We start from the raw sequence: 25,137 nt of genomic DNA on the forward strand, positions 1-25,137 counted from the left end.
AAGCAATATAAAATGTTAACAGTATTCCTCTTCTCTCTGGGTGGTGGTATTACATGTGATTATGTTTTTCTTCTTTATAATTTTCTGTAATAAACACAAAAAATATTTTTAAAGATTCGATCAATTGGAATCAGAAATTTGAAATACTATATACTCAAAACAAATAAAATAAAATACCATACACGGCCTGTGTTCTTCAACAGAGTATGTGAAAGGAGACCAGCCACTGAGGACACAGAGGGGCGCCATGAATATCAAGTAACTACGGGACCGTGTGTGAAACAGCAGTACCCATGGGCGTTGGAAGCAGATGGCACATTATCCCCTAAATAAGCACTTGCCAAAGCATGCCCCAGGGAAGCAGTCCCAAGAGTTCCATGATCAAGTCTGGGAAATGCAGCAACGTCTGCCCCTCCGGAGCTTCACCGCACACCCTGGTAGTAAGTACCAAACAAAGCAAAGCGAAACCAAAACCTTTTAAAACACTGGTTTCCCAAATTTATTTACCATGGAACTCCTTTTCATGTGACTGCCACTGACATGCACAGCATGAGCGCCCCAAGGACGGCCAAGGGAAATGCGACCCTGAAGCAAACGGCCCCAGCACCTTATTAAGACGGCCACGGCCTCCATCTACCGGGCACGTAGTCCTGCCACAGCCCGAGCTCAGCAGCTCACAAACATCTTCGTGGTTGACCCTCCTGACGCCTCGTAAGCCCACTGTTCTAATGTGCCCGTTTTAAAGATGAGGGAACGGACATTCGGGGAGGTTAACGGTGCCCAGCGTTTCCTAGCAACCCAAACCCCATCTTTAACCGCTATGCTTAGGAACCGACCTTACGTTTTTTGTGAGGCTTTTTATAACCTTTGCCTCCTCTTTATCATTTCTTTCCAGATGGTGTTAGTGGCTCTGTTAGTTTCTCCCTATACTCTTCAAAAGTCTGCCTCTGACAGACAAACCATATGACTGTGTTCCTATTTGAATCGGGTACAAAACAAGACTCCCAGGCCTGCGAGGAGCCTGGCGTGAGCCCTCGAGTCAGTGATTTGGGGCTGCCCCGAAGGTCTTTGTTACCAACCACCTTTCGGCCTTCCAGCTGATCTCCCTGCTTTCTGGTCTTACCCCCTCAAATCCACCCCCACCAACAGGGCTGCCCGAATTGTCCATTTAAGCCACAACTGTGACCACAGCACTCCCGTGGCTCCCTCTGCCAAGAGGATCAAGCCGTCTGGCCTCTCTCGGTCCCTCCAGCAAGGCTGAATATTCCTGCTGTGCACCCCTCTCTAGGTTTTTCCTCTGTGTCTGTGCCGGCTGTCCACCCCCGTGCCTGGAAGGCCTTCTCCCTCATTACCTGGTTAACTCTTCCTTTGAATCACAGCTCATGAGTCATCTCTCCTCCGGGAAACATTCTCTGTGGATCTCCCCCAGCCCCACAAAGGCCTGTTGGGTCCCCTCCCACTAGTGTCCCCATCACTACTGTTTCACACATCCAATATTTGTGAAGACTGACTTTTGTACACCTGCGAAATCCTAAAAGAGGGAAGCGAAGTGACTTCGTGGCTTCCCATCCCCAAGGTGCTCCATAAAGGCTGAGTAATGAATAAACTGGCTCAGCCCCAGCTGTGTTCACACTGACGAAAGCTGCTGTCTGATGGCAAGCATTAATTAGCGCTTACTCTGTCCCTCTGCCGACCCAGGCACCAGGCACCGGACAGGAACAGAACCTCGAGGCCACTCCTGGTGGCACCACCTTTGGTGATAATGAAAGATCTGACTTGAAGGAAACATTAACTATGACACTGCTTGTAACGTAATAAGCTATTCAAATACACGCTTTTCACATCAACTCTTCGGCAGAGTCATGAACAATATTCCTCATAATTCCATGAGAAAAGCTTTCAAAAGCTTTCTCTTGACATACTGCAACGTAACCTAGGACAACAAAGCTGCATCTACTGCTCTGCTTTCACTCTTCCCTAGGAACCAATTCCACAAACTACTTTCCTCCGCCTTTTTACCACTAGGTAAGACAGTTTTCCCTGATAATGATGGAATCTGAAAAACCCACATAGCAGAGGGAGGAAATAAACCAACTCTTGTCTCAGCACGTTCAGAGAGTCAGTGATTATATATGTGAACAGTGGCTGACACACAGGTCGTTAGATAAAACCCTGCACTGCACATTTGGCATAATCCCCACAGCAACATTCTACTACAAATACCATGATAAAAGCCAAATACAGATCTTCCTTAATTTACAATGGGGTTACATCCCGATAAAACCATCATAAAAAATATCATTAAGTCAAAAATGTATTTAATATACCCTAACCTAGTGAACACCATAGCTTACCCTAGTCCACCTTAATTGTGCTCAGAACACTGATGTGAGCCTCCAGTTGGGCAAAATCATCTACCACAAAGCCTATCTCTTTTAAGATTTTATTATTTTCTTAAATGGTAAGTAGGCTCCATGCCCAACATGGGGCTTGAATTCACAACCCTGAGACCAAGCATCGCGTGCTCTACCGACTGAGCCAAACAGGCGCCCTAACCCAAAGCCTATTTTATAATGGAGTGTTGACTATCCCATGTAATCTCCTGCCTACCGCACTGAGAGTGACAAACAGAACAGCCGTGGGGGTGCAGGTGGTGGTCAGCATACTGGTTGTTGAACCTCATGATCATGTGGCTGACGGGGAGCTGCGGCCACTGCTCAGCCTCTTGGGAGAGAATGGGACTGCAGATTGTGAGCCTGCGACAAGACAAATTCAAAATTCCAAGTATGCTACCTACTGAATGCATACCGCTTTCACACCCTCGTCAAGTCCAACAGTCGTTAGGTTGAACCAGCGTAGGTCAGGGTCGTCTACAAACAACAAAGCTGGCTTAGCTCAAGAGCACATCAGTTCTGCATGACAGATGAGGTTCAAACAGTTCAGGTTCCTCTTTTGACTAGTCTGATACGGTCAGTACAAACACTACAAGAGGATGTCGGCTTGTCTATAAAACACCAGACTTATTTCTCCCTGTGCTTCTCCCAGCCCGCTAGTTACTCCTGCTGGCCTTCCAAACTTTTAGATTCTTCCTGAAGGAAGTGGGCCCCAAAATCTGTGTCTCAGCTGACTGTTCCCAAGCTCTAGAGCCATATTTCCAACTGCTGCCGGAAATGCCACACAACGGTCCTCCCTGCCCCGCACTCTCGGGCTGCAGAGTCTCAGGGAGCCCTCCCCCCACGCCCCCCTTACTCATTCCCACCTGCAGCCAGTTAGCACCACTCACCCAGCAGCACCTACACGCCAAGGTCACAAAGACACACAGGACAAAATGGAGCCCCCAGACTAGCCAGGGACACAAGGAAGTAAATGTGACTTACAAAACATGTGACAAGTGCCACGGAAGAGGTATACAAAGGAGTGAAGAGACCATGTGTCTGTGACTGAGGAGGTGGGGGGGGCACATGGAAGGCAAAGCTGGTGAGGTTGGCGTCCCCTCTCCCAGAACCCCAGCTCAAACCCTGGTTTCTTCTCACCACTGCACTTCCACCCTGGCCTTTCCCGAACCTTCCTGCACTCACCCAGCCCATACTCTGCTGCCAAGTCAACCTCCTAAAGCGTACTTCTGATCATAGTGCTCTTCTGCTCCAAAAAGTCATGGAAACTCACTGCTAACAAATTACCCGCCTTCCACTCACTCACTGGCACTCTGCCCCCTCTGGTCCTTGGTCATTTCCCTACTCACGGGCAGATCTGATCTGGCAAAGGAGATGGCAACTCACCACTCATAAAGCCTGCCCTGTGCTTTCCTGCTCTGGGCCTGTGCTCTTGCTGTCACTTCCTCCTGATTCCCCATGTTTCTCACTCAAAACCCTAGAGAAATAAATATCTAATTCAAGACCGTGGCTGGGGGTGGAGAGGGGTGTCATGCTCAGGATGGAGCACAAAGAGGGCTTTTCACTGGGTAGGCAGTGTTTACTTCCCAAGCCGGGTGGCAGGTGCACAGATACTCCTCACATTATTCCAGACCCTCTCAGAGGTATTATTGTATTCGATCATTTATTTTCTTAAATCTTACCCACCTACCTAAGTCTATCTCTTGCACTAGGAATCTAACGACTCTAGCCAGACAGCCTCTTCATCGGAACTTCAATATCATTTACAATTCACATGTGGCCCTTCTTCTTAGTCTCTCTTTTTAAAAAATTGTGATAAAATATAAACTATACCATCTTAGCCATTTTCAAGTGCCAGTTTTAAGTACACTCACACTGTTGGACAGCCACCACCACCACCACCTCATCATGTTCATCTTTCCAAACCGAAGCTCCCTATTATTCTCTCTTGCACTGTAAACGTCTGCATACTTGGTTTCTTCCCCAAATTATAATACGGGGATTATACCCTATTCATGTTTCCATCCTTAAAATGCCTCGCATGCAGTTAGTGCCCCACAGCTGTGGAACTGAAGTGGAATCTTCTTGAAATGGCAGCAAGGATATGCAGCCTTTTTGTTTTAGCAATAACAGCTGATAACAATTTCCTGAGTGCTCCCTGTGCTAGGTGCCATACTAAGCATCTTATACACTCACTTAATCCACCCAACCAACCCGATGAAGTAGGTTACTGTTGTCATCCCCTTTATTTGCAATAAGGAAACTCCACTCGGGAAGACAACACTTGCCAAAGGTCACACAGCTGGTATCAAAGTCGGTTCTGCACTGTACCACCCCCACTGCACTTTTAATCTATGCAAAAGAAGTAGAGAGCAATTACATAAGCGGTCAAGTTTCACCTAAGCCAGCCAGTCTAACAATTCTGAAAATCTCCTAAGAAAGAAAGGGGGCTAGCCTCTACAGAAGCCCCCTCTGTGCCAAGTACCGCCTTCACCTGCTATTCCATTCAGCCTCACAAAACCTGCATGGTTACTACTCTCACTTTCTAGTGCAGGAACCGCAGCACAGAGAGCTAAGTAACTGAAATGAAGACACACCACTCTCAGCTATGCGCTCTCCATGAAATCTTTTTTGGTAAGCTCTACCCCCAACGTGGGGCTTGAACTCATGACCCGAGATCAAAAGTCATATGCTCCACCGACTGAACCAGCCAGGCGCCCCTTTCCACAAAATTTTTAAGATTTTATTTATTTCAGAAAGAGAGTGCGCACAAGTGGAGGGGAGGGGCAGAGGGAGAGGGAGAAGGCGGCTCTCCGCTGAACAGGGAGACCTGGCTGGGGGGGGGGCTCGACCTCAGGGCCCTGGGACCATGACCTGAGCCAAAGGCAGACACTTAATCGACTGAGCCACCCAGGCGCCCCTCCTCAAAATCTTAATGCCTCCTTAAAAAAAAAATCGAATTTCAGAAAATATTCTCAGGCACAGTAATTTTTTACTCAAGAGTTAAAATAATAAGTCCATGGAAGAGAAGACTCAAACATAAAAGTTGAAGCCTTTGTATATAACAACGAGACCAGAAACAAACTCAGTAGCAGGCACTCCAAGAGTTTAAATCCTAACTTCCAAAAACCAGTCCCACCAGCGCTCAGTGCCATGTTGAGGAAACAGTCCCTGGGTTTAAAGCAAGGTCAGTCCATTTCAATGAGCCATTATGATTCATGCAGTAGCTCTGCAGCCCCACACAAATCACACCAGAACACGCCTTAGGGAAACAGCTTCTCCCAGACCAGACTCTTCCCACAAAACAATGTTTTTCAGACCCTCAGCGTTTTTGCATGTGGGCATTTTCACTTGCCAAAGGAACACAGATCCTGAATTTGAACCTTAGTGAGGTGAAATTATTAACACCAACCAATCAACATTTCCTCAGAAAGCTCACCGGGAGACATGACCCAAGAGGTGTGGTTTAGCTGCCTAATCCCCTAAGCGACAGTTCCTTTTAAGGGAGTGCCCTGTAAGTCCAGTGGGGTTAATGTGGATGGAGAGAGAAAGGCACATTCCATTGCCATGTAAAAATAACTTTAAATAAAAATAAAATGTGTGCATATGAAACATCAGCCCACAGGAAAGGAAAGAGCAAAGATCACTGGGGATAGTACTACATTTAGGGAACTGCATAAGGAACAGGAGGAACACGAAAAGATAAACACACAGGCACTGAAAATGAGACCGTCTATAGCTTCAACATGATTTTAATGTCTTGAGCTGCGCTAAAACTCACACACCACAATTAAAACAATGTAAGTGAAGAATGCACAGCTGTATTCAAACCTAACAGCGAATGCCTTCAAAACCTAGCCACGCTTTCTGCCACAAAACATCCCCTCAAGGCTTGAAGAAGTCTTACTCTACAATTTAAAACACTTCCTTCTGCCAATTAAAAAAAAAAAAAAAAAAGCCTTTGGTTCAGATTAAGAGATTCTATGCTGGAAAAGGCCTGTTGCATTTACAGTCTCATCCTAAACCCACTGAGATATCTACATAATTGTTTTGACCATAAAAAGGTAAGATATGAATTCTTAAGTTAATGGCAAATAAAAACTTACTTAATATTCTTGAAATAAGACCCTATTAACTTGTCAGGATGACCTGCTATTAATGGCTGTCAGTACCTTTCTAAAAAACAATGAATTAGCTGGTTATTAGTAACTGCAATTAGTCTTGATTGAGCACTAACCATGTGCTGTGTTAACATGCACTATCTCACATAATCCCCACATCAACTCTATTATATCAGCCTTCAACAGATGCTCAGAGAGGTGGATTAACTTGCCTGAAATCACACAGCTGGCAAGTGGCCAAGTCCAGCCTGCAGTATTTGATTCCAAAGTCTCTAAGTTCCCTTTTGGTCAAGAGATGACAGTTTACAGAGTATTTTCTTCTGTGTCTCACAACCACTCCGAAATAAGCCAATAAACCAATGCATAACATTAACAGCTGAGTCAAAGTAACACGGCCAAAATTTTAGTTATTCATGTTATACCCGTTCCCACAGAAACATGCCACATGTGACCAGAGGAACAGGATTTGCTAAGTGTGACTGTAGCTAGGTGAGCTGCTTGGCTAAAGTATTCTGGTCTTCTAGATCAGTTTCCTTGTTTTAAAAGCACTACACCCTGAAGAACAAACTATTGCTGAGTAAGTTAATTTGAATTATGTGGTCTAATCAAGGGCAGTCAGTGAGTCCTCAGTATTGTACAGGGTACTCTGGTAAGACAGTCACCTTTACAAAAAAAAGCAACCAACAAAGTTCTGCTAGATTAATTTGCCTTTCCCTTTATGTACTAATCTCCAGTTTCTTGGGTAGAGGAAACAAGTCATGCTGTCCCTAACAGCCTCGGAGTCAGGAAAATTACTTGACTCTTTCTACAATCTTCCCTCCACTAAAAGGCAGTTTATTTCTATTAAGGCAGAATATAAACAATCTAACTACACCAATATAAATACGGTATTCCGTTCTTACTGAAACAGAATGGTCACACAGCAAAATAATTTGTAGGTGGTATTACACATTAGAAAACTATACCTGTCATTTTATTATTAAACTAGAAGGATGCCTGCTGACATATAACAAAAGGTCTCCCAGCAACTGAAAAGCAGAAAAACTAAGCAAAGATTTTCTTTCTTTAGAAACGTGAAACTCTTTCAGTCAAGAAAGATGGATCTTGTCACTTACTATTCTCTAAAATGGAAAGTGCCACATGGAGACCATAAATGAGGGAAACTGCATCTCGGAGCAATGTTCTATGTGCCAAGTTACAAAGCCCGTGAACACAAGGGGTGTATTAATGGAGAGACTGATACCATCTTACTACAGTGGCCTCTCTGTAGCTCAGGACAATAATCTGTTGAGGGTTTTCCAGTCATTTTGAATGTGCCACCTCCATACAAGCCCCCTTTCAAGGAAGCTGGCTCAGGGCTGAACAATCCCTCTTGGGAAAGAAAGCCAAAAGCCCCCACTCAGGCTTCTGGGTGAGAGGCTCAGCCCTGTAGGCGTGGGAAGGCTCAGACTTGGGAGACAAAGAGGTAGGAGTGGTACATGGGCTGGGGAGAGCTGGGATCAGCCTGGGTGCACCTGCCTGGAGGAGACCCAGACCCGGAGGATGGGACATTCAGAGAAAGAGTCCAAAAAGGCTGGGAAAAGGAGAGACCAACACAGTGCAAATCCAAGCGTGAAGCCAGTTACCCCAGAGAGCAAACCATGCCACAAAAAACCCAGGGACATAACCAGAAACAGGGTGGCCATATCCTTCCAGAGGCTGGGCAGGACCTCAACTATCAAAGAGGTGGGGATTGGCTGTCAGGCCCCCAACCCCCGGTTTATCTTCTCCCAAAAAAAATAGCTCCAGGAACTCTCACTGGCCCCAGCAGGGTAGGACACCGGGGCAAAGCCACCATACTAGATTCCCATATTCCCTGCTTTCACAGAAGGGGGCAACTTTGTGGAGAAAGGGGTTCCTGCTCCCACCCACCAGACCAAGGAGAACCACCTGGGATGGCTTCGCTAGGGCCCCTTCCAAATGAAAGGCAGACCCCACAGGGCCCCTCCAACGCTCCTGGGAACTCTTAGATACACGGACCCCTCAAATCTTAATCTGGCTAAATCCGTGGCCTCCTGCCTCCCACAACTTCACAGACGCTGCCCAATCCTAAAGTCCTCTCAGGCTGAGGCTCAGCTACAGAGCCTCAGCGCCCCCCCCCCCAAAACCCCCCCCGGAAAATGGCAATCCTAAGACTCCTAACCAGCTAGTCCACTCAGCCCCTGAAAACCTATTCGCAGAGCCCGATTACTGCCTCAGTCCGCCTGGACCTCTCAACCCTCTCCTCAAGCCCCTCAACCCCTGCCCAGACCTAGCCCTCGGCCCCCTCCGTCCGGTCTCAGTCACCCCCAGTCCTCCGCTGCAGCCCCCTCTACCTTCTCCAACCCAGTCCATCCCAATTCCCTCCTCGACCCACCAGACTCAGCCCCAGCCCCCCGAGCCCCCAAATGCCCGTTCCAGGCTCTCTAATCCCGGCTTCATTCCCAGCCTCCGTGCCTCAAAGCCTCGCCTCGAGCCCGATCATCCCTCGAGCCCCGTCTCAGGGTGCTTCCCCCCCCCCCCCCACCTCCACCCCCCCCCCCCACCCCCCCCCCAGCCCTCCCATTCCTCGACGCAGTCCTCAACCCAACCTGAGGCACCGAGATCGCCCCCGCCTCCGGCCACCTCCAGCCCGCCGCGGGCCCCCGAGCCCGCACGCCCCTCCTCGAGGCCCCGCAGCCGCCGCGCGCCCCCGCCCGGCTCACCTCCTCCATCTTCTGCACCATCTCCGTCAGCTGCCCCTCGTCCTCCAGCAGCTCGTTGAGCTGCACCAGCGACAGCCCAGCGAACCGGGCTTCGCTCCCGGCGCCCGCCATCCCCGCGTCTCAACCGCCACCGCCGCTCCGGCCGCCAGGCTCCGCCGACCGGAAGCGCCGCCCTCAAGGCCCGTCCCCGGTGGGGGGGGGGGGCCGCACGTGACGCCAACCCTGGAGCATGACGTCATCACCGCGCGGGCGGGCGGACGTGACGTAGGAGGCCGGGCCCGGGGCAAGACGTGAAGCAGGGCTGACCCGGGAAAGGTTGGGAGCTTCTAGAGGGAAAGAAAGGAGCTGCGAATGGGTTTGTGAGGCCGCGAGAAGCAGTAATGTCGTCACTGCGGCACAGGAGAAGGCGTTGTGATGACATAGAGCCTTTTTCCTCAAGGCAAAGAAAGGTCTAGATCCAAAGAAAGCAGGCAGTGGGAAAGAAGGTACCGCAGCCTAAGCCCTACCTGGCCTGGGGAATCTCAAAAAAGGGCATTTTTATGGGGAAAGCAACTTTAGATGCCTTCGGTTCCTCGGAACTGTGGAGCTGCAAAGTCACTCGTTGAACAAATAGTGAGAACTTCTACGTGGACTAAGCTTTGGGTGACCAGTTCTGAACAAAACAAGAAGCATCCCTGCCCAGTGGAGCCAACAGACTGACAAGGGAAGCAAACGAGAAACAAGTAAAAGGGCTACAAATTGGGAGACTGTAAAGAGGGACAGAGTTGCTGAAATAAGAGACGAGAGAAGAACCTTAGAGACAGAAGACGGCGCACTCAGAAGGGGAGAGCTAAGGAGATCTAAAGGTTGAGAAAGGAGGAACCAGCCACCATTCCTGTAGGAAGTCCAATGTGGCAAGACAAGCATGTGCAAAGGCCCGATCAGGACTAGCTTAGTACACTCAGGGAGGGAGCCCTCAGAAAAGCAGTAGGGCCACAGGATCATGAGCAGAGAGACCTGTTCATGTGACCGCTTTGCACTAACTTTGGGGAAGACACCTAGGCACCCAGGTGGGCCAAGCTGTGCTGTCAGAAACAACACAATGTGGGGTACAATTGTTCAGTCTCCTCAGCTATCTAGAAGTCTCTCGAGATTCAGGAGCCTGTGAACTCTTTATCCTGCTTTGGAATCTGACCATTCTAGTTGGAAGAAACCTAAAGGCTGAGGTTAACTACTACGGCCTCTTAATCTTACATATAAAGAAACTGAGGCCCTGGGAGGAGAAAATTTTTGGTTTTTCCCAAAATCCAGTGATTGGCAGGCCTCCTGGCTCCCAGTCTGGCATTGACGAGGCTGGCATCATACCACATTGACCTCACGCATAACTCAGTACTGAACACAGTTGAGGCATTCAGTAAATGCTTATTGACTGACTGATGAGCTTTGTGTATGAAGATGATGCTTCTGCTCTAACATCTGTAGAACATAAGGCCTGAGTTGTCCACCCATACATTAGACTGGGCTCCACTGACCCTCTTCTCACTCTCCTTCCAGCCCCTCCTGAGGAAGGCACACACTTGTAGAAAGGTTAGAAGTATTTCATATTATCTGCAAGCAAAAGGTTTTATTGAGTTCAAAAGGAGCACTCTGTAGTTTTCTTCTTCTGAACTTGTTATACTTGGTCTCAAAACGTGGCCTTGAGGAGGAAAGTCCACAGCAAAGAGGAAGGGAATGTCAACAGTCAAGTTAGGTTCAGGGTACTAACTCAGTGTTTCTCTTTTCTCTCCAGGAAAAGAGTAGACCTGTCAAGTTGGGAATAATTGCTGTATTTCCAGGAAATTCTCACCCATGAGGCTTAAGATGTTATCCAGAAATTTCTCACAGTCCTCACAGAAGGAGAGAATAAGGTTAGGGGTCAGAGCACTCCAGAATCTAGAGGGATGAAGTGACTCAGTCAAGAACACACATCGGGAACACACCCACTTCTGAATGTCACTTTTGTATACAGTGACCACTAAAACGCTCAGCTGAAACATTCACATCTTTTTTTTTTTTTTTTTTTAAGATTTTAGAGCACGCACCTGCAGGTGGAGAGGGATGGGCAGGAGCCGAGGGAGAGGGAATCTTAAGCAGGCTCCTTGCCCCGCACAGAACCTGACATGGGGCTCAATCTCCCGACCGTGATATCATGACCTGAGCCAAAATCAGGAGTCGAACCCTTAACCGACTGAGCCCCCCAGGCGCCCCTCACCTGGTTCTTTCATAACTCTTCTCAAACCTGTTTTCTGCCACAGACCTAGTCGAGTCAAAGACGGTTTCCTTTGCCAAAGAGGGCAAACCATACAAACATCTTGTTTTATGCTGCTCTAAAAACTTCTCATCACTCTTAAAAGTGACTGGAAGGAGAGAAGGAACGTCAGAAAATCCTTACATTGGTGCCAAACCTGTCAATTTAATGTGCGGGTGGACTTGCACATTTTCCTCCTTTTGGCTGACTGATATTTGGGTTTCTCTACACACCTACGTCTGCCTGTAATGTTTTTGGGTTAACTAAGATTTTGTTCTGGCAAACCACGAGCGACGTATGCATGTGCCAGGGCTGCTCTCTCAATGGGACTATTGTTACCGCCGGAGAAATGAATCTCCTGTTTCACAACATCAGGAACCATTTGGAAAGCATAAAGTAACCTTCACATAGTTGAACCTTAAAATCAGCTAGCCTTGAGTTTAGAATTCTTGCTCTTCAACACAAGTTAGTAGAAGTATACATATTTTCGGTTGGAAGAGCTGGGAGAAAATGTGTTGACCTGATGACAGGGTATCCATAGCATATGCTATGCAGCTATGTGTGGGCAGGGGAGGAATTATTCCCCAAGGCAACAGGTAAAGCTGTCACGCTCCTCACAGCCTGACGTCACCATCATCTACTAAGTGCCCAACATGAGCCAAGCAAGAGTCAACAAGAAAAAAAAAAAAAAAAACCATCTTAGACACAACCCCTGCTTCGGGGAGAGAAGATAAAAATAACTTTAAAAATACTATATATCTTTATAAGGTTGATATTTTTGTGTGTTATAAAGGTGGAGGGTGGGGGCGCCTGGGTGGCTCAGTCGTTAAGCGTCTGCCTTCGGCTCAGGTCACGATCCCAGCGTCCTGGGATCGAGCCCCGCATCGGGCTCCCTGCTCAGCGGGAAGCCTGCTTCTCCCTCTCCCACTTCCCCTACTTGTGTTCCCTCTCTCGCTGTGTCTCTCTGTCAAATAAATAAAATCTTTAAAAAAAAAAAAATAAAAAAAAAAATAAAGGTGGAGGGTGAAAAGAGGTTGGTTATTTTGATTTGAGGTTTGGCTCTTTTGGTTTTTTATTCCCCCCCCTCTTATTTTTTTGCTCCTATGTGGAGTTTAATAAACTATCTCAGGCACAAAGAGAAAGGGAGAGCGAGAGAGAACGAAAATACAACATTCATAATGACCAGGCTAAGGATAGACATCACAGACGCAATTGAAAACCCTATGTGTCCTTTCTCCTCAATCCCATTTCTCTATTTGCTTCTCCAGAGGGTAGCTACTAGCCTATTATTTTACCTCCTATGTATAGATCCATGAATTTAGTAAAAATATTTATATACAGGTATTTTTTTTTAGGATTTTATTTGACAGACACACAGCGAGAGAGGGAACACAAGCAGGGGGAGTGGAAGAGGGAGAAGCAGGCTTCCCGCGGAGCAGGGAGCCCGATGTGGGGCTCGATCCCGGGACCCTGGGATCACGACCCGAGCCGAAGGCAGACGCTTAACGACTGAGCCCCCCAGGCACCCCTACAGGTACATTTTCTGCCACTTGTTTTTTATCGTCAATGTTAAGTTTGAGATGGATCCTTGCTAGATTAGTTTGAAACATTTTTCCACACCGTATAGCATCCCATTGTATACATTTATGACAATTTAGGAAATTCTTCTGTGGTTGGGGGGGTCATAGGTATTTACATCTTCAATTTTATTGGATATTGCCAGATTGTTCTCCAAAGTGGTTGTTCCAAAAGTTTTTTTTATTGTGATTAAATACACATAATGTGAAATTTCTCATTCTCACTATAGTTGAGTGTAGAATTTGGTGGCCTTAAATACATTCCCATTGTGCAAGTATCACCACCATTCATCTCCAGAGCTGAAAACTCTGAACTCCTTAAGCAGTAACTCCCATTCCCCATCTCCCTCTAGCCCCTGGTAATCACTGTACTTCTTTCTAGCTCTATGAACTTGACTATACTAGGTACCTCTGGTATGTTCATTTGTACAATATTGGCCTTCTTGGGACTGGCTTATTTCACTCAGCTGAAGGTCTTCAAGGTTCACCCATGTCCTAGCAGGTCTCAGAATTGTATTCCTTTTGAAAGCTGAATATTCCATTGTATGTACATACCATATTGTTTATCCATTCATCGGGTGATGGATTGGGCTCTTTCCACATTTTGGCCTTTGTGAACAATGCTGCTATGAACACTGATGTGCGAATAGCTGAGTCCTTGCTTCAGTTCTTTTGGGTATATATTCAGAAGGGAAGTTGCTGGAATTTTTTTAAGATTTTATTTGACACAGTGAGAGAGGGAACACAAGCAGGGGGAGTGGGAGAGGGAGAAGCAGGCTTCCCGCCTAGCAGGGAGCCCGATGCGGGGCTCGATCCCAGGACCCTGGGATCCTGACCTGAGCCGAAGGCAGTCGCTTAACCAACTGAGCCACCGAGGTGCCCCTGGAATATATAGTATTTTTAATTTGAGGAACTGCCAGGCTGTTTTTGGTGATTGCACCATTTTATATTGTCAGAAGCTATACAAAATGATTCCTTTTTCTTCATATCCACACCAAACTTGTTTTCTGGGTTTTTTTTTTTTTTTGGTAATACCCTCCCGGGGTTGGTTGTCATTTCTGTTAACTAGGGTTTCTTGTGTCAAAAGAATGAGCATCGGGGCGCCTGGGTGGCTCAGTTGGTTAAGCAACTGCCTTCGGCTCAGGTCATGATCCCAGGGTCCTGGGATCGAGCCCCGCATCGGGCTCCCTGCTCGGCGGGAAGCCTGCTTCTCCCTCTCCCACTCCCCCTGCTTGTGTTCCCCCTCTCTCTGTCTCTCTCTTTCTCTGTCAATTAAATAAATAAAATCTTTAAAAAAAAAAAAAAGAATGAGCATCGTTTCATTTCTTATTCAGTACAGTTCGTTGCAAGAGGTCTGAAAAGTTCCGAAACCAGTAAGGATCATCTATAAAGAGAATTTATCTTTCTTTATTCCTACAACCCAGGAAGATAATTTGGGATGCACAGAAAATTAAATGTTTCTATATAAAAAGGATGTGACTAATTGTTCCTGCAACAAAGGTCTTCTTAGATTAAGACCCAGAATACGAAAGCAAAGAAAGGAATGGGAAGCAGATGGCCAGAACATTAGAAGGCACCTACGGCAGCCACCCTCTGATATGCAGGCTCTTGAGGCAGCCACCCTCTGATGTGCAGGCTCTTGAGTAGCCCTCTCTTGGATCATACCAGGGTTGGTCTGCATGATATACACAATGGCAAAAGTGATGGCACATCACCCCCAAGAGGGGATTTCTAGGTTTCCCTCTCCTCCTCACATGACCAGCTCTAGGGGAAGCTGGCTGTCCTATCATGCAGATGTTTAAGCAGCCAACGCAGAAGGGCACATGAAGTGAGCCATCCCCAGTCAAGTCTCAGGTGACCGCAGTCCTGGCCAACAGCTTGACTGCAATCTCCTGACAGTTCCCAAGCCAGAACCACTCAGCTAAGCTGCTCCTGTATTCCTGACACCCAAAAACTGAGATAGTACAGGTTTGTTAAACTAAGTTTGGGTGTAATTTGTTACTCAGCAACAGATAACGCAGCCTCTATACCATGGTCATAAGTGGGAAGGATGGATAAGTGACCATTATTATTACTTAAATGGGGCCCCTGGGTGGCTCAGTCTGTTGGGCATCTGCCTTCGACTCAGGTCATGATCCCAGGGTCCTGGGCTCAAGCCCTGCATCGGGCTCCCTGCTCCGCGGGGACCTGCTTCATTCCTCTTCCTCTGTCCCTCCCCTCTGCTTGTGCGTGCTCTCAATCTCTCTCTCTCCTCCCCCTCTGTCAAATAAAATCTTAGGGCGCCTGGGTGGCTCAGTTGTTAAGTGTCTGCCTTTGGCTCAGGTCATGATCCCAGGGTCCTGGGATCAAGCCCCGTGTCGGGCTCCCTGCTCCGCGGGAAGCCTGCTTCTCCCTCTCCCACTCCCCCTGCTTGTGTTCCCTCTCCCACTGTGTCTGTCAAATAAATAAAATCTTTAAAAAAAAAATCTTAAACAACTAAAAAGGATAATTTAAATGACCAAGGGATGGTTAAGTAAATCATGGTAAATCTGATTCAGGTATATTTTCTTGTCATTAAAATAAGATCATGAAGCAATATGGAAAATCCAGTATGAATTCATACTGAGGTACAAAAGCAAAATATAAATGTATGCCTGTGCTGAAATTATACCCATGAACAAGTCAGGTTTGTCTAGGAACATAGAAACAGTCTTTTTAAGTTGTTGGACCTAGAGAACCTAATTCAAAACAAAACAAAAAGAAAGGTTTACAACAGAGAAGTGTCCTGATAGTTAACATGTTTGATTTGCTTTTTGTAGCTCACCAAAAACATTTGAAATAAAAGTGCAAAACAAAAATGAGGTAATAAGCGTAATCAGAGGTAATTTTTACATCCTGTTGCTCAGCCAACCCCATTTCACAGGGATCATCTGTAAGAGTAACTTTTGCTTCTCGGAAGAGCAATTCACAGGTCATCCCTGGAGAGGACCCCAAAAGTTTTCAAATGCTGGAATTTTGGTTTCCTCACCACAATGGACTTTCAAAAACGATCCTTCAGTATTTGGGCCTGTTTTGCCTTGACGCTGCTGTTTAGCGACAGAGGCCGTAAACAGCCTGTTTTGTGCTTGCATACATTGCAGTAAGCCCCACTACCTCGAGAATATCAGGTTCATGCACCAAGAAATGTAGCTCTAAATTTCACTTGCAGCCCTGACAAGATTTGAAAAACTCAACACTGGGGAAGTGGGTAGGACACTCGAGTTGCTTTACAGTTAAGTAGAACTAGAGAGACAGGATTTCCAGGCACTGGGCTTGCAAACTCTCTAGGGAGAAACTGAAACTCTTTCAAGGTGGAAACTTTATAGGGTTTGGGGTTTTGTTTTTAGTCATAGAAGTAATTTGCATCTTTCATTTCTTAGCTGGATGACAGATTTAATATTCTCTATCCCTTTGGGCTAGTCTAGAATATTTTTTAAGTATACAAATTAACATTCAAATACTTAAATATTTGTTTATTATAAAAGCTGTCCAAACATTAAAGAGGTAAACTGTAATGTTAAAGACAACAAATCCAACTATAAGTAGTTGTGTTTCTCTCCCTAGAATTTTTCTACGTCTAGAAAAACAGGCACATATGTAACTTTTCATTTAGCGTAAGTTGGATCTCACTACTTGGCAACTGGCGGGTCATTTTAGCCAGACAACAATCTCTAACTGCTATAGGGTATTCCAAAGTGCCCACTTTGGGCATTTAGGTTCCTTCTTGTCCCCACAGTACAATGTAATGAGCACCTGTGTGTACATGTCTTTGTGTACCTGTGAGCATATACATAGGACAATTTCCTAGAAATTGAACTGAACCATTTAATAGATTTTAAAAATATTTTTTAAGACTTAGAGTGCACGGGGCGCCTGGGTGGCTCAGTCGTTAAGCGTCTGCCCTCGGCTCAGGTCATCATCCCAGGGTCCTGGGATCGAGCCCCGCGTCGGGCTCCCTGCTCCGCGGGAAGCCTGCTTCTCCCTCTCCCACTCCCCCTGCTTGGTTCCCTCTCTCGCTGTGTTTCTCTCTGTCAAATAAATAAATAAAATCTTAAATAAATAAAAATAAAAAAATAAAAAAGACTTAGAGTGCACGCACGCACGCCTGGGGGAGAGAGAACATGAGCTGTGGGGAGGGACAGAGGGAGAGGGAGAAGGTGCAAGGAGCAGGGAGCCTTGATGCAGGACACGATCCCAGGACCCTGGGATCATGACCTGAGCTGAAGGCAGACGCTTAACGACTGAGCCACCCAGGAGCCCCTTGATTTTGTTTAGAATGGTTTTACATTTACAGAAAAATTGAGTCGTTCAGAAAGTTCCCATATACCCCCTCACCCAGTTTCCCCTGTTAACATTTTACATTAATATGGTACAGATGCCCAGTTAATGAACCCACATTAATATTTTAGTTAGTAATAAAGTCCATATTCTTAGATTTCCTTGGTTTTTCCCTTAATGTCCTTCTTCTGCCCTGGGAAGACACCGCATTATGTTTACTCCAGGTCTCCTCAGGCTCCTCTCGGCTGTGGCAACTGCTCAGGCTTTCCCCGTTTTTGATGACCTGGGCAGTTCTGAGGGGTACTGGTGGGTGGTCCCCTACTGGGATTTGTCTGAGGTTTTCCTCAGGATTAGACTGTGATTATGGGTTTATGGGGAGGAAGACACAGAGGCCACATGCCATTGTCATCATGAGTATCCACCAAACTTGATTGATCCCACTGATGTTAACCTTGATCACCTGCTGAGATTCTCAGCTCTGAAAGGACTGCCCCCCTCACCCCCCCACCCCCACCCCAATCCCACCCTAGGCTTTCCATACTGTGCCCTTTGGAAGGAAGTCACTCAGCACAGCCCACACCTGAAGAGTGGGGAATCATGTTCCCCTCACTTTCTAATGAGGGCGCCTGGGTGGCTCAGTGTCGGTTAAGCATCTGCCTTCAGCTCAGGTCATGATCCCAGGGTCCCGGGATCGAGCCCCGCATCGGCATCCTCGCCCGCTTCTCCTGCCTGCTGCTACCCCTGCTTGTGTTCTCTGACAAATAAAATCTTAAAAAAAAAAAGAGGGTGGGGGGGGCGCTACACGGAGGGAGAGGGAGAATCTCGAGCAGAGGCCATACTCGGCACAGAGCCCCACACGAGGCTCAATCTCACGACCCTGAGATCATGACCTGAGCCGAAATCAACAGTCCCACGTTCAACCCACTGAGCTACCCAGGCACCCCCGTCTTTCAATGCATATTCAAGCAACTTTGCTCACCTCCACCCTGCCACCGACTCCCCCCACTTAAGGGGAGTTAAATTCAAATGGAATTTGTCATTTTGAAATCATGTTGCTAAAGATGAATAGATGCGACTCCTTAACATGATCTGACCCTCGGATAATTCCAGAAGCGTGTGAAGCTCTCTCAAGAGACGCTGCCCAAGTTCACGTTGCTTCCTTAGTACTGGAACAGAGTCGTTTTGTTCTTTTAATCCATGCGTTTTTTAAGCGAAGATTCTTCTAGGCAGAAGGTGTTAATTCAGACACTAAATCGGGACTGTTCTGAGCACTGTGAAATTTTGCAGGTCTAATCTTAGGCAGAAGAATGTGTGAAGATGTGAGTTTATTTCATGAACACCTTTAGTTCCCCAGGCGGCTGTGACATGCTAATCGCCTCACGACACCCCCCACTTCAGGTACCTCTTACCTCAACTCCTCCGGGGTTCCAGAAGCCCACGAATTCACTCTTGAGAGGGGCTGCCTCGCCTGACCTGCCTCCTCCCGTGTCCCTTGTCTTTTATTTACATACCTTCCGTAATGTGTAACTGCACAATATATGAACCCAGCCATGTATAGTTTCCCACGCCTCTTTAACAGACCGCCACCAACCCAACACAGATTTATTCTCTTACAGTTCTGAAGCTCAGCAGTCAAAGTCAAGAAGTCCCAAAGCCAAGGTGTTGGCAGAACAGGTTCCTTCCGGAGGCTGGGAGGAGAGAAGCTGCTTCCTTGCTTCTCTCACAGTTTCTAGAGGCCACCTGCACTCCTCAGTTGGTGGCTCCCTTTGTCCTTCAAAGTGCATGGCAGGAAACTGCTTCTGCTCTCACACCTCTCACACCTCTCACACCTCTCACACCTCTCACACCTCTCACACCTCTCACACCTCTCACACCTCCCCCTCCCCCCCCTTGACTCCGACCCTCCTGCCTCCCCCTTATAAGCACCTGTGGTTATATGGGCCACCTGGATAGCCCACCCATGATCTCTAGCTGATTCACACCTGCCAAGCCCCTTTTGCCACCAAAGGCAACACTGACAGGTGCTGAGGATTGGGATGCGGATTTACTGGGGGAGAAGGGGATGGGGGATGGTATTCAGCCTGCCATGCCATCCTCCTTTAAGAACAAATAAATTAGAACCTAAGACCACCTTTGACGCCTAGCTCTATTCTCCAGACTTTCCCTCAGGAGTGACCACTATTAACTCTACGGGGTGCATTTTTCCAGACCATTTTTATGCTTTAACGTATGTACATATGAATACATAGCATATTTATTTAGTATTGGTTTTGGTGGAGTTTTAAATAAACAAACAAAGAAACCCAAACCTAAAGGGCATTATATTATGTGACATGCTTCTTTTTCTGTTCTAAGGAGCCACCTCTATTAATATATATAGAATAAGTTCAGCTACCACTTTTTAAAAATATTTGTGTATCATGCAAACTATACATAAGATAAAATCTACCATCTTAACCATTTTTAAATTTGCCGCTTAGTGCCATTAAGTACCTTCCCATTCTTGTACAACCATTACCACCATCTGTCTCCAGAACATTTTTTTTAAGGAGCGGGGAGGGAGGAGAGAGAAAATCTCAAGCAGACTCCCGGCTGAGCTCAGAGCCCAACACAGGGCTCGATTTCACGACCCTGAGATCATGACCCGAGCCGAAATCAAGAGTCAGATGTTTAACTGACTGAGCCACCCAGGCGCCCCACTACCCCAAACATTTTTGAACGGACACTCTGTCCCTGTTTACCACCAACTCCCTGTCCCCCTCCTCCACCCACTGGTGACTTCAAGTCCACTTTCTGAATTTGCCTGTTGTAGGTATTTCATGTAAATGAAATACAGTATTTGTGCTTTTGTATCTAGCTTCCTCAACTTTGCATAGTTTTTCAGAGTTCCTCCACGACGGACCGTGTTATCTGTATTCCATTTGGCAACCCCACACTTCTTCCATTTGTGCTCTATCGACCTGTCTTTGTTTGCCTTCTCTTTTGTAAACTGACTGAAACCTTTTCCACCTGCATTTGGTCTGTCCTTGCCAATGAGCTGATCCAATTTCCCAGGATCAGGAAAGTCAGATGGTGGTCCCCTACAGAGTCCAGTGGCCTGCTTTGGACATGAGAATTTGATTCATGGTGGCAGGTACTGATGTCCATTTTCAACGACAAGGAACAGCCTCTTCTGGCCCACCAGAGAAACTGGGTTCTGTCAGTTAAAAAGACGAGCAGATTGCTTTGCTTCTTGGACCTCAGTTTTCCCTTCTGGAAAATGGGGCCGATTCTTGTCTCAGCTCTTTCACCACAAAAACAAGCCATTGTAATAGTTCTAGAAAAACGTGCATGGGGCCAATGATGCCGCATTGACCAATCAGCCCCCTGGCAGCCTAGTGCAGGTGGTGTGCAATGCCCCTGATGCCTGGTGGGGGCTCAGCAGAGAGAATGACAACAACACAGACCTGTTCTCATCCGTTACCCACCCCTCCCCCCTTGCTCCGCTGGAGGGCTACTCGGATTGTTTTTCTGGGTTCGGAAATCTTTCCCTTTGTTCCAAGAGAAAAAGACTGCTAAGCAGGTTTAGATGTTCCTTTTCCCTGAGGGGAAAGTTTTGGAGAATCTCTGGGGTTGCAAGCTGGGCTTGTCTCAGCTCAGTAGCTGGGCAACATTCCTCTCCCTGCCCGGCTGGTTTAAAACCACACAGATAACTAGGGAGGCAAGGCAAGACCACAAAGGCTGGACAGTGGGTGAAGGACCTCTGGCAGGAGGCTGGCAGACTTTCAGTCACGTGGATTGGCTCCCACTGTGCAAAGTTTTGGGGAAGAATGAGGGGGCTTTCCACCCACAGCAGCTCACGCTGGAAGGGGGAGGGGGGCAGAACAGGCTCACCAAGGAATCTTTCATTCCTATTGAAAGATGTTGAATGGGGCGCCTGGGTGGCTCAGTCATTAAGCATCTGCCTTGGGCTCAGGTCATGATCCCAGGGTCCTGGGATCGAGCCCCGCATCGGGCTCCCTGCTCCGCGGGAAGCCTGCTTCTCCCTCTCCCACTCCCCCTGCTTGTGTTCCCTCTCCCACTGTCTCTCTCTCTGTCAAATAAATAGAATCTTTAAAAAAGAAAAAAAAAGACGTTGAATCATTCATTCAACAAATATTTGGCCTCTTCAAATCTGTAGGTTGACATGTTTTCATCCATTCTGGATTATTCTCAGCCATTATCTCTTAAAAAGCGCCCTCCACCCATCCTCTCTTGCCTCTGTCTGAAACTCCAAACAAATGCATAACAACAACATCTCCCAAAATCTTCACATTCTCATTTTCTCTCTCTGGTATTATCTGTCCTTTTTGTCTCTGTGTGTGGCATTCTGGATAATTTCTTCTGATACCTCGTTAATCCTTCTGCTGTGTCCCATCTTCTGTCAAATACAGTTGAGTTTATTATTTTTTAATATCCCTAGTTCTGTCTTGTTCTTTATCAAATCTTCTATGCCACTTTTTACAGACTTCCATTCCTTGTAAACCCCTTCAAGCTTGGTGATTATTTCTTTACATGGGGTAAGCATAACTGCGTTCAAATCTGTGTTGGGAAAATTCCAGTATCTGAGGTCTATGTGCTGCCCCCTTCCTTCTCTTGGTTCTCGCTCCCGGCGCCTTGTTTCCTCATGGGCCAGGTTTTCTTCAACTGTATGTGGGGCATTACCCTTGGGAAATTATTTGCAGGGATTCAGAGACGCCTAGAATGAATGAGCCGTGCTCTGAAGAAGAGTTGTGTTTGCTTCTGCCAGCTTCCCAGGGCACCACCCAGCAGGGCCACCTCAGATCAGCACACAGCTGAGGCGTGTCTGTGGGTGAGCTGTGACGACTTCTCAGGAATTTTCTCTTCTTGTTCCTTTCTCTTCCGCCGGGTCGCTCAGCGTCCAGACAAGCTTCTTGACCATCCCCTAGGATTGGGGTCAGTGATGTCTGTCGGTGGTGTCTGGGTAAATGTTTAGCAATCAGGGAGGAAAAAAAGCCACGCTGCCCTTTGTGTGCATGGGTTGGCATATGCCCTTGCAAAAGAAAGCCTTTGATGAGCCCTTATGGGACTCAGGGTTTCCCCCAGGATTTGCCTGGATCCCCCAGGGGAGGTGACATTTGAGCAGCAGAAACCTGAATGAGGAGGAGCCAACCAGGAGAGAACTGGGGGGAAGGGGATGCAGACAGAGGGAAGAGCCTCACACAAGCCCAGTGGTGGGGACAGATTTGCCTTTTTTTTTTTTTTTTAAGATTTTATTTATTTATTTGACAGAGAGAGGGAACACAAGCAGGGGGAGTGGGGGAGGGAGAAGCAGGCTTCCCGCCGAGCAGGGAGCCCGACACGGGGCTCGATCCCAGGACCCCAGGATCATGACCTGAGCCGAAGGCAGACGCTTAACACCTGAGCCACCCAGGCGCACCCAGAGTTGCATTTTGAGGAAAGAAAGGGGACAGCATGGCTGGAATGGCGAGGTGGGGTGGGTGGTGGCAGAGGAGAGTCTGGGATGGGGCAGGGCCAGGCTACCCAGGGCCAAGGTTTGAACCGGAGGAGTAAGAGAACAGATTAACAGTTTTAATGATCTCAATGACTCCCACTCCTTAGGTGTGGGCTGTTCCTAGTGATTTCCTTCCAAAGAGCACAGTATGGGGGCACCTGCCTGGGTCAGTTGGTAGAGCGTGTGACCCTTGATCGCGGGGTTGTGGATTTGAACCCCATGGTGGGTGTAGAGATTACTTAAAAATAAAATCTTAAAAACAAACGAACAAACAACAAAAAGCACAGTATGGAAAAGGGAGGAGAAGGGTCCTTCACGGCGGAGAAACCTGACAGATACTAGCTCCACAGGCGATTGATCAAAGTCAGTGTCAAGAGTGAGCAATCGTGTTTGGTGGATACTCGTGATGCGATGTGCTGACGACGGCATGTGGCCTCTGTGTCTTCCTCTCCCAACCCATAAATCACAGTCTGATCACGAGAAGAACATCACACAAATCCCGATAGAGGACTACCTGCCAAGTCCACGACCCCTGCTCCTGAAAACTGTCCTCATCACCAAACACAGGGAAAGACTGAGAAACTGTCACAACCCTGAGGAGCCTAAGGAGATGCGAGGACCATGCAGAACATGGTGTCCTGGACAGGATCCGGGCCAGAAGAAAAACGTTAGGGGAAAAGGAAGGAAATCTAAATAAACTATGGACTTTAGTTCATAATAACACATCAATATTGGTTAATTGGGACAAATGGATTGTACTAACATAAGTATTATAATGGGAACCTGGTGAGCGAGTTGTAGGAACTCTCTGTACTATTGTTGCAATTTTTCTGTAACTCTAAAACAGTTCTAAAAAACAAAGTCCTCTAATAAAAAGGTTAGATCTGGCTGGTGACTGTGGAGAATGGGTTATACGTTGGGTCTCGGGGGGAGAGGGAAAAAGAGAATCCAACTCAAGGGATCTGACCCCCTGACAGTGTGGCAGGCCTCACCAAGAGGTGAATTGTAGGGGACAGAGAAAGGGAGGAGTCGGGTATGATGCCCAGATATTTGAACTTGAGCACCTGGTGGACGGTGTCATTAACTAAGATGGAGTTGACTATGAGAAAAGTAGGTTTGGGAGGAAAGCCTGGGGCTGCATTTCTGCCACGATGACCCCGAGGGGCCTGTGGGACATCAGAGAGGCAAGATCGAGTAGGCAGGGAGATTGTAGGAGTTTGTCCTGTGGTGAAGGTTTGAGTACCTACTTATGAGCAAGGAGCACACCTACTAGGAGGGGATCCAGGTGTGAAAAGGCTTGAAGAAACTTGTAGTATGTTCGAAGGGCAAGCAACATGCCAGGGAAGCTTTGACAGGTCAAATCAATGAGAACGGAGGAGACCAGCTGGGGTAGTGGGGAATCAGGGAGATGTCAACAGGCCGAAGGGCACGGCAGATGTCAGCCATCTTCCTGCTCTGGGAAAGCCTGTCCTTGACTGGAGCCAGCACACATCAGTCCGGCTTCCAGCCCGTCTCCCCTTTGGAAAAAGCCTTCTCTTTCTCTAGGCTGATACTCAGAATCCCCAGATAATTGAGGGTCAGAGGTCAGGAAACTCATGTCTGGCAGCTGACCAGACCTGTCAACTGAAGGGCTTACATAACTGCCAAGAGTCATCGTTGGGGGGGCGGGGGTGTCACAGAGTCTCCAGTTGCCTCTGGGTGTGTGCTGTATTGCTCTGGGGCTAGGAATGGTGAAGGGCCTCTATTGTGTATCTACCCCAGGGCCCTAGCTAATGCCATTTTTTGATGTTGTTGTATATAGAGCAGAAAATTCTTTTTTTAAATTTTTATTTAAATTCAATTAACATATAATGTATTACTGGTTTCAGAGGTAGAGGTCAGTGATTTCATCAGTCTTATATAATACCCAGTGCTCATTACATCATGTGCCTTCCTTAATGTCAATCACCCAGTGACCCCATCCCCCACCTTCTTCCCCTCCGGCAACCCTCAGTTTGTTTCCTATGCTTAAGAGTCTCTTACGGTTTGTCTCCCTCTCTGATTTCGTCTTGTTTTATTTTTTTCCCCTCTTCCCCTATGATCCTCTGTTTTGTTTCTTAAATTCCACATATCAGCAAGATCATACGATAATTGTCTTTCTCCAATTGGCTTATTTCACTTAGCATAACACCCTCTGGTTCCATCAGAAAATTCTTTGAAGTGTTTTTCTGAAAGCGCTGGAAACTCATACAGCCCCAGGCCCCTTCGGTTATAAGTAACAGCAGGAT

The 25,137-nt window shown here is 47.2% G+C and overlaps 1 protein-coding gene across 5 annotated transcripts in view; it reads right to left on the reverse strand.

The window, feature by feature from the left end:
• Positions 1–25,137, reverse strand: part of VPS37B (VPS37B subunit of ESCRT-I) — a 44,561-nt gene that overhangs the window by 16,637 nt on the left and 2,787 nt on the right. For 2 of the 5 annotated variants that reach the window (XR_012374893.1, XM_025889602.2), the window contains exon 1: positions 9,238–9,409. The exons of 1 other annotated variant lie outside the window; for it this stretch is intronic. Coding sequence is in view for 3 of the 4 variants with exons in the window: in XM_025889602.2 (XP_025745387.1) it covers positions 9,238–9,348 (111 nt within the window). In the remaining variant the exon portion in view is untranslated. Of the gene's footprint in view, positions 1–2,797; positions 2,871–3,283; positions 3,464–9,237; positions 9,410–25,137 lie in introns of those variants that run through there. 2 more of the 5 variants (XM_073881248.1, XM_025889603.2) reach the window with 2 other exon arrangements.

This window comes from Callorhinus ursinus, unplaced genomic scaffold (assembly GCF_003265705.2).
Source record: "Callorhinus ursinus isolate GAN/ISIS: 27379988/994484 unplaced genomic scaffold, GSC_fseal_2.0 scaffold41, whole genome shotgun sequence".
Taxonomy (NCBI): Eukaryota; Metazoa; Chordata; class Mammalia; order Carnivora; family Otariidae; genus Callorhinus; species Callorhinus ursinus.